The following is a 10,406-nucleotide window of genomic DNA, read 5'->3' on the forward strand; positions in this document are numbered from 1 at the left end:
ACTCCATTTACTAATCTATGTGTTGTGCAAATAAATCAAATTAGAAACATTATTTGATAATATTTCACCGCCTAATAATACCATTCTATCTCCTTATTTGGCTAGGTTGAGAAAAGTAAGAGGTAAAGTCTATTACAAGCAAATATTGTTTCATCATGTTGAGAAAGGTAATATTTTTTCAAAAAAAATTGCATTTATGGTTATAACATCTAATAGTAATACAAGACAAGCAAATATATAATTTTTATATTCTCTATGTATAGAGTCTTTAAAGTACTTTTTGAGGCTGATTTGAGCATTGTCTTAAATTATATATATCCACAATCCCACTCTCCATGACATTAGATTGTAACTCACTTCTCATTATGCTTCCATGGATTTCCATATCCATCTACAAATATCATATCTCAGTACAAGTCCAAAAGACGAAAAATAAAGCAAGAACTAAGACTAATTTGGATATCACATTTTGTATAATATTTTTCAAATCTCTGAAACTCGTATTTACAATAATGACATTTTCAATCAATATAAAAACATTAAATTAATTATAAAATAGATATAAATTCAAATATACAATCTATATAATATCCAATCTTATACCGATCAAAAAACATACCCAGTCTTATTATTAATAAAACATTTTACCAATCACTAATTACTTTCTAATAAATTAGAAATATAACAATTTGTTATATGAATGCATTCTTTTTCACATTATAATCAACTAAATACTTGCATATTTGCTACTGTACAAGACAATCCTATGACAAAATCCAGTCACTAGAGTAGATTTAATTGCATGTTTTCCATCTTTTTCAAAAACCGAATACAAAGAAAGGATTTAGCCTGTAGGAAGGACTTTTAACCGCCCTGCTAGTTATATAGTTTTAACAGAGGCCTAGTATATTACAAGTCTGTCTTTTTTACTGTAGCGTCTCATGGAGGTCAAACATGTCAAATTCAGCATAGCAAGTAGTAGATGTCTTTACAAAATGCGATCCACATTGTTCAAAGTCGAGGGTACATGAAGATCCAAAGGCAAAGCAGCCTCACCGCAAAGAATCTGCAACACCTGTTTTATGCTAGGCCTCTCCTGTGGGTTAGGGTTTGAACACACAAGCCCCAATACAAGCACAATCTCAGCCTCGCCATTATCAAAATTTCCCCCAAGCCTCTGATCTACAGCATCCAGTAGCCTCTTATTTGCATATAAATCCCAAACCCACTGAACCAAAATCAGACCTTGGGCATCTACAGGCTTCCTTCCGCAGGCAACCTCCAGCATAAGAGCCCCAAAGCTGAACACATCTGTGGAAGGAGAAGCCTTACCAGAATGTATAAGTTCAGGTGCAATGTACCCCAGCGTGCCTACCACATGAGTAGTTTGGGGTTTTTCACTGTGGTCATATAATCTTGCCAGCCCAAAGTCCCCCAGTCGGCCGTTCTGATCATGGTCCAATAACACATTGCTGGATTTAATGTCTCTGTGTACCACACATTTTTCCCAATGCTCGTGTAAGTAGAGCAGCCCGACGGCTACATCTGTGAGAATTTTGTATCTCTGAGGCCATGTAAGATTCAATTCTGGACTGAACAGATTGCTGTCAAGGCTTCCGTTGGACATGTAGTCGTAGACGATGAAAAGTTGCTTGTTTTTTCTGCACCACCCCATGATAGGTACCAGGTTCCGGTGCTGCAGCCGCCCAAGGCTGGAGATTTCTGCAACGAATTCCTTCATTCCTTCTGTGCAGTCTTTCAAGATGCATTTCACTGCGACTTTATGGCCGGAGGGCAGAGTGCCCCTGTATACGCGCCCAAAACCCCCATAGCCCAGAAGATTGTCGTCCCTGAAGCCCTGAAATAAAACACAGTGGTAAATCCCTTGCTCAGAATTCTGTTTCACATTGAAGAAAAGTTCTGTATAAAAATTGCGATGACCAAAAATTGCCAGACAAGTCATCACTAAAATGTAATGTTTGAAAAGTTTAGATCTTGCAATAAAAATAAAACGATTCGAGATGGTATCATGACCCAACAAATTAGATGGAGGCTGGAAGAGGTAGATTTGCCCGAGGAGCCATTTCCTAGTTACTGGGATCTTGGGCTGTAAACAGAAGCTCTGGGATTTTGGTGAGAAAAATGAGATTCCAATTGAGATCAAGATCAACAAACTAATCATATACATTATTCATATACATAGAAGACACGTAATTAGTCAATTAAGATAATTTTATTATTTTTTTGAGTCACTAAAATTTGTTCCATACAGAAGATATTCACATTTACCTTTGTGGCGAGACTGAGTTCTCGGAAACCAAATCTGTGTGGCCAATACTGCAGTTCCCATTTTTCATATGATTCTATGTAGTTGATTCGTTTGAGCCAATAAAATGAGCTTAAAATGAGTGCCAAGGTGAGAGCTGCTAAAAATACTGTAGTAATGGATATGAACTTTGCAGAATGGTAGAATTTAGGGATTTTGACATAAAAGGAAGGGAGATGCAAGATGTCTAGATCCAGTGCCTTCTTGTTGTCAGTTGCAAAGCTCCATGCCAGAATGTAATTGTCTTCAAGTACAGGAGAATTACCTATAGATGCAAAATAATTCAGTATTCTCATATAAAAAAGGCATATAAAGTTCACATTCACAAATCTTTTTCGAGATATAAATTATGCACAATTTTCTTCTCAATTGAATGTCATGTCATTAATATTTACTAAAATTTATAAACAATTATATTAAAAACTTCTTAAACATATGAACATTCTTTACTTTTAAGAAATATCTATTTTTCTTGCTCTCTATAAAATACATACTCTACTATTGCTTTTTCTTTCTAACAAACATTTGTTAATTTTAATAGTTACGCCTATCAGTAAAAACTAAAAAACAAACCAAATTGACTAGTGTAATGGGAAACTTTCTAACATTCTTCAAGGTTGTGGCAAAAGTATATGGATATTATATGAGAAAGCGTCATTGAGTACGATAATTGTTGTATATACTTTAGTCTTTTCTTGTAATCACAATATAGACGTAAGAAAATGAACATTCCCATGTGCATGGTTAGATTCATTAATTTGTTCTAAAAAGAAACTATAAATACTAGGGCAGCATGAGAGAGTCCAGAATTTTGGGATCCAAACTACTTGATGGATGCACCTTTGAGTTTCATGCCCCCCTAAAGCAAAGTTGTTCTTAGATGCAACTATGAGGTCATTCTAGGAACAATAGACTAACTATACCTCATTGCAAAGTTATGCACAAGAGTGTTTTGTGTATTTACTAAAACTAGACAAGACAATTGAGTCAAACTAGATACATATTGAACTAGCCATAGATGATTGATGCTTTTAATTAACAAAATTATCAAAAAATTTAAAATTTCTAAATTATGTACTGGTTACAATCTTATCTAATTATCTTTCTTCTAACATTTCAAGTTAATCTTATTCATCATTATTGACGGATATATCTATCAATCAAGTGTTGCCGATTGATATAGTTTTTATGGGACAATTTATCATGTAGATTGTAAAGCTGATTTATTATTTATAGCAATTTGAATTAACTTTGGACAATTCTAAATAACTTTCAAATTTAAGATATTAATAGCAATTTTTTTCAAACAATTTTATACAAGTTGATAATTTGAAAATTAATTTATTGTAATTGACTTTATTAGGATAATTAAGCTAAGAAAACTTAAAATCCTTACCATATGTTATAGTATATACTATAAATAATCCTTGATTTTTAAGAGTTGGAATGGAAACTATTTAATATTTATGTATAGACGAAATGTAAATTGCTATTGATTGTGTGACTACTAAACCATTTAATATTTAAATATAGTAGAATAAATACCTAATTAAAATTAATAAATAATCTAAGTAAAAGCCTTCACAAAAAATTTAAAAAATGCAAAACATTTCCTAAACATGCTTTTTGAAGTAAAAGACTCTAAAATATCAAACCTCAATGATACAAAATTTAACCATAAATAATTTTGTAATAAATACTCTTAATTCCAACTCTTATATATTGTTGTTTCATTGATAACACTCAAAGATTCATTAGAATAAAAAAAATTAGTAATCAAAGTAGTCATGGTCCCACAAAAGAACAAATAAAAACAACTCTCAACTTGACCTTTTACTTGTTTGGATGGAAAGCATTGAGATTGTAGAAAGTGCCAATTAAGGTGTTGACCTTTTACTTGTTTGGATGGAAAGCATTGAGATTGTAGAAAGTGCCAATTAAGGTGTTCATATCTTAGGAGCAATTATTTGTTTGTTGTGATGTTATCTTAGTTGGACATGTTAAATCAATTATATATATATATATATATTTGTAAAGCTTAATCATACCTAAAAATTATAAGTTTTTGCATTATCTTAATTATATGTTATAATAAAATAGATATTATAAACATATATTTTCATTTTTTAATCTCAATAAATCTTTTAATTCAACTAAAAGAAGGGTAAAAATTTATAGAAAACAAGAGGAGTACATAGCAGGAAGGGTCAACCGCCCAACAAAGAAAAGAGCACTATACAACCTTGTCAATATCCACTAACTGATCCAACATGTGAGACAATTCTAAAGATAACTGCCCCTTGTGCACAATACTCCAGGCCTACATTAGATTAGAAGCCCATTTGGCCAGACAATCTGCTACTCCATTCCACTCCCTAAAAATGTGAATAAAAGTAACAAATTTATATTACTTACATTTAAAATTTCTTCAAAACCAAATTATCTTTCCCAACTCTAACACACTTAAAACTCTATTATCTCAAACCATTTCACCTTGTGTTTTTCCAAATTTAATCTTGAGTAGAAAAAGTTGCTTTAAAATCCCAACATCTCTAGGGGAAGCGTATCAATAGTGGACATAGCTAACTTCCTACACCTAGAACTCTCAAACCATACATCGAATTTCGACGATTTTTTTTGTTTGTCTCTGTATGCGACTTAACTAGTTATAACTAAGGTTCTAGCTTCTGGGTAGTAGTGATGTGCACTATGGAATTCGTTATGCACACAACAATCAAAAAGTACACATTTCAAAGTGTCGCTTGAAACCTAACAATAGATGCACCAATAAAATAGAACTCAAAATAACTAGTACTAGTGGACAAATGCCCCAATAATTGTGCATAAATGTTTGAGTAGTGGCGCACAAATGGGCCAGTAGCACGGTCAAAAAAGCTAAAAAATTATCCACTATTGGTACATGACAAATTTATTAATGAACTTTTCATTATCATTTTTTTGGCATCTTAGTTATTAGCAATTGAGAGGTTGGGTTGACAAAAAGCTCTCCACTATTGACACTATGTTCACTACCATACCCTTCTCTAATACCTAATCAATTTCTAGGAGAGTGTTCCTTACAACATGCACCAATCAATGCTAGAGCGAATCTCATAGATGTACATTTGGGAGGACGCAACTATCTGGCTCCAAAATAAGACTAACAAACGAGTGTTATTGACACTTCCAAAAAATCACAGCCATTCTTTACGAAATCAATGGTATATAACTGTCATGTTACTGACATATGTAACACAACAGTTACGTTTTTGGAGCCATAATAGCTGCAGGCCATTTGGGAGATTAGACTTTGAACCCTTTTTCCTTTATCCTATTTGCACTTATGATCTTCCTAGAAAGACTTGATTAAGTAGCAGGGCTAAGGTAAACATCACCTGTAGACGCTGAAAATCCCACGTACATCTGGTCTTGCATAATCCCATCCAAATCCAGTTCTTTCTTCGACAGAAGGGCCTTTTCCGGCCTCGCCTCTCCGACCGCTGCAATGCTTATCTCCAGCTTCTTGAACTCGCCGTCGTAGTCGATCCAGGCCCTTATGTTATGTCCACTCTTGAGATTAATGGGCGTCAAACTGTTCCCTTCCCAAATTCCAGCAGGTTGTGCCAATAACGATTTGACGCCGTTGAGATCGATTCCGACATGGTTGCTGTCCTTATCCTCCACGCCTACGCTCTCAATCGTGTCGAACTCTACAGCAAAAAGATGGTTGTAGTCTTTGCCGTCGCTGGAGAAATTGACGAGGCCAAAGTACTGATTGGCGATGGCACCGTTGAGAGCGGTGGTCGGCGTCATGATGAAGCAGAGCCCGTTGCCACCGGCCGAGCGCGGGTGCGGAACCATAGCGAATATGAAGCTTGTGCTGAATGAGATTACGGAGCCGTTTCTTTTTATGGGGATGGCCTTGTCAAAATAGGCACGCCCAATGACGCGCTCAGAGTGATTTGTGAGGAGGATTGCGTTGGATTGTGTGGAGGCATCTGCAACATATTTTATTGTGCTTGTGGTATTGAACTGGTTGAAGACGAAACTGGTATTCTGCTCAACACCCTGTGCAATGGTGGAAGAAGAGGAAGCTGCGAGCAGGCAGAGGCAGAGGTAAGTAGCCATCGAGTAGATTATTACTTTGTTACCTTGTATTTTGTTACCTTGTATTTTGGGTCTGAAACATTGACTTGCTTGCGTATATGGAGTTTTATTCTGTCACGCAATTACCGCGTTTAAAAGAATATAAAAATATTCTTGGTCTTTTCAAATCTTGTCAAACACTGATAAGAGATTTATAAAAAGAGTATGGGATCCACAGGTGGAGACTAATTGTGTGATTTTGATATCCGAGATAAGTGAACCTCGTTAAAAAGGACTTTAGGTGTCATACAATTCAATCTTTTAACTCTACTTTTTCCTTTTGAATTCTTTTAACTTTCTCTCTTCTACTTTTTCCTTTTTAATTGAACAAATTAGGGAAGAGGATTCCATAGTGGGGCAGGTATATTGATTAATCACAATAGAATGAACCTAACCCTTTTATTTTTAAATTTTATTTAATAAAGTAATTACTAGCAATCAAGTCTTGATGTGTGATGGGTACGTAAAAGAAGTGAAGAAGATCAATGGGAAAGATAATTGTTTTATTTTTAATATATATTTGTGCAACAGAAGTCTTAATGGAGAAGTGTCATCTTCAAATTATTTATGCATCCACTTACACGATTCCAGATACAACTAAAACAAAACCTATGAATTAGTAAGATAACTAGGTTGTACTACCACCAGGGTCATTTTATATTTGTAATAGGGAGAGAGGGAGAAAGAGGAAGAGATAGGGACAGATAGAGGGGGGAAGAGTGAGAGAGGGGGGTAAGGAGAGAGGGAGAGATATAAGTACAAGAAGTTTTTGATTTTGAAGTAGCCACAAAGTTTTTACTAAGTTGTTTAGATAAAGTGGGTTGCTCTTTAGGTTCAACCATATCATCCTCCCTTTTAGTCTCAGGTTCTATTGGGGGGATTTTATATTCTCCTATAAAAGAAGGTGTAAAATATAAGGACCCCCAATCATCACCTAAGAGCACCTCCTTAGATGAAGAAGTATCTTCAGGAAAAGGTGGTGATTCATTTTAACTAGAAGAAGAAGTAGGAGTACTCAAAGAAGAAGTAGGAGTACTTGAGGAAGAGGTAGGAGTACTCGGAGAAGATTTGGAAGATGAGGTTTGCAAACAAGCTTGTAAATTGGTATCATCATGCAAAGTATACACCTTTTTGTTATAAATGAATTTAAATTGACGATGAAGAGTAGAAGGAACAAAATGCATACTATGAACCCAAGGTTGTCCCAATAAAAGATTGTAAGTAAGACTATCGAGCATGAATTGAATAGGTGTAGGTAAAATAACAGGTCCTACCTTAACAGGCAAGGTTATAGTACCTCAAGAAGTTCTAGCAACATTGTCAAAATCGCGAATAGAAAGAGATTCAGGTTTATTCAGAGAAGTATCCACATTTATCTTACGTAATAGATCAATGTTACAAACATTAAGGTCAGATCCATTGTCCACAAGGGTTTGTATTATAGCATTACCACTAATAAGGACAACAATCATAAAAGGATATATTGATTTTGAATTTCTTGAGAGGGTAACTCATCTCGCATGTACACAATTTGAGCCCTAGACGGTTTCATAGAGTCAATCAAGGAAGCCATGTTATTAGGTGTCACCGGGGGTGGGACATCTAAGCTCTTTAAAGAATCGTGTAACATTTCATGATGTGTGGATGAAGTTTGAATTAAATCCTCAAGGGATATCTTGGTAGGAGTAGCTTTAAGTTGTTCAATAAGATCATACTCTTTACCAAGATGTTGTGATATACGAGGTGTTGGTGGAAGAATAGGTTGGGAAGTAGGAAGAGAAGAGGGAATCACCAGAGGAGGATTAAGTTGCCCGTTGTTCCTTGTATTATAGGTATGGGCAATTGAATTATAACTCTCTTTGGTAATTTGTTTCTAAGCATACTCATAAGGACTCTTGGTGGGATAACCTCCTTGCATAGTAATAATTGGTTTGTTAGGAGTGCTAAAGGCACCATCAGTATAACCACCTTGAACCACAAAGAGAGCCTTGTTAAGAGGTTGAGAAGTTTGAGGAGAACTAGCACCTTGAACCACAAAAAGAGGTTTATTGGGTGTTTGAAGATTATCGTCGTAACCAGTCACATTTATCATGTTAATCAATCTTTCGGATATTTTTAGATTGTTTAAAGATGTTTTAGTAGAAATGAAATCATCAAGAGCATCATCTAGCATAGCATCGTCATGACTAATAAATTGTTGATTATGGGATTAAATGGGAGGTAAATCATCACAAAGAGGATTTTCATACACTACCATGCTACCAGATTTGGAGGATAATTTGATAGAGATGACTTCATGAGGAGAGTCATCCAAATTATCTACATCATCACTACAAAATGACATAGTAACTATGTTGATTAGTTTTTGGCAATATGTTTGTTTAGAAGGATTAGGATAAACAAACTCAACAAGAGCTTTATCAATTTATTCCTTACTAAAAGTGTAACCATCGTAAGCAAATGCATTATCATATGAATGACAATCTTGAAAATAAAGATTTGACATGATTGAAAAACTAACTTGGAAATGAAAAATGCATATAAAACTTAAAAGACACACAATGCATATAACAATATTTTTGAGATTTTTTATGTTTTTGATATAAAACAAACATGTCAATAACAAGATCTAATTAGAAGATGCAATGTAAGAAGGTCGGGTTCACCAAAATGTTTAGTATACAAATGGAATTGGGTAATTTTAGAACCCAATCCCACTTTCATTCCAAACATTGGAATACGAAAGCACCTAAAGGAGCGATCCTCTTAGACTAACTCTTGTAAAAGAGAGTCAAGGGACACCTTTAAGGTTTGTATTTCTTCATTTCTATGAAAGGGAATGTACTAAATGTGGGAGAATGAAAGGCTATGCTAATAGGATGAATAAAAGTAACTAAAACAATAATAATAACTGACTGATATAGTAACATAACTGAAATAGCAAGTATAGATCCGAGAATACAAATTTGGTGTGCACCTGCAATAAAAAATTGAGCTTGACCTGATAGGACCAGGGTGTTGGGCGCCCTGGTCCCTGAGATCCAGGACTAGTTTCTGACAGAGAGCTTGCACTTGTTAGATGAGATCTCCCAAAAATTTCTTGCTCTGATGAAAACTTGTAAATGTACCTGTGTAAAGACGTCAATCTAGGATCTAACCCTAAACTACTCTTTATTCATAAATAAACTTAAACTTCAAATTTTAAGCATATGTTATACAAGATATAAGAAAACATTGAATATGGATATAAAAACATTCATAGATATATCATTATAATGCTAATGAATAATACAATTTTCTCACTTAGAAGTCCTTATTTCCTACTTAGGCTTCCAAATTTCCTTAAAAATATACAAGAAGATGCATCCGTCGATCTTTAGTTTGAGTCGCTTCCTTCAGTCCTTTGAACGCAGACGAGAACAAGAATCGGGCGCTTTTTCCGCCCAACCTTGAAGCTTACGCTTCCCTGGAATTCTTGGTCAATCAAGAATACCCGACCCTGCATGAATTGTTTTAACCAAAGAATTCGAAAGCAAGAGGGAATCCGGTGCATGCCTAGATATATATGCATTTTCATTTTTCTACTTCATTCTAAGAAACAAGCATTCGCTATCATACTAGGATGTGGTAGAGAGCATAAATAAGGAATTTCCATCAATTTCTATGGATAATTCAAATAATAACTTGGCCGAGTATAATGCCATGCACAACAAAATAATAGTTGGAAAAAGCAACTATTCTCCCTAAAAACATCCACATTCGGCACCTATCCCGAAAGGTAATTTTCTAACTCAAGCTTAACCCTAGCTTGGTTCCCTCGAAAACAAATTCAATTGTGAATACAATCTTTCTTTTTAAACAAAAATAGAGATATCATTTTCCTTACTAATCATTACTAATATAGCTATTGAAGACAATCTTTTATATTTTGGAA

General features: G+C 34.7%; 1 protein-coding gene across 1 annotated transcript; it reads right to left on the reverse strand.

Moving 5' to 3' along the window:
* Positions 1-705: 705 nt before the first annotated feature.
* LOC131038374 (L-type lectin-domain containing receptor kinase S.4-like) lies at positions 706-6,627 on the reverse strand. The gene is made up of 3 exons (XM_057970796.2): positions 5,722-6,627; positions 2,290-2,591; positions 706-1,858 (listed from the first exon to the last, which is right to left on the reverse strand). Exons 1-3 carry the CDS (start codon positions 6,452-6,454, stop codon positions 989-991), a joined length of 1,905 nt encoding a protein of 634 aa, XP_057826779.2. The 5' UTR covers positions 6,455-6,627; the 3' UTR covers positions 706-988.
* Between the last annotated feature and the right edge of the window lie 3,779 nt (positions 6,628-10,406).

The sequence above is a fragment of the Cryptomeria japonica genome, chromosome 9, assembly GCF_030272615.1.
Source record: "Cryptomeria japonica chromosome 9, Sugi_1.0, whole genome shotgun sequence".
In the NCBI taxonomy this organism is placed as follows: domain Eukaryota; kingdom Viridiplantae; phylum Streptophyta; class Pinopsida; order Cupressales; family Cupressaceae; genus Cryptomeria; species Cryptomeria japonica.

What these genes read in the sequence shown, in the direction of transcription:
- LOC131038374 (XM_057970796.2), bottom strand. Translation starts at nt 6,454, where the DNA reads ATGGCTACTTACCTCTGCCTCTGCCTGCTCGCAGCTTCCTCTTCTTCC. An exon ending in GGGATTTTCAGCGTCTACAG is followed by an intron (nt 2,592 to 5,721) that starts GTGATGTTTACC and finishes TTGCATCTATAG; the next exon opens with GTAATTCTCCTGTACTTGAA. An exon ending in AACTCAGTCTCGCCACAAAG is followed by an intron (nt 1,859 to 2,289) that starts GTAAATGTGAAT and finishes GTTTTATTTCAG; the next exon opens with GGCTTCAGGGACGACAATCT.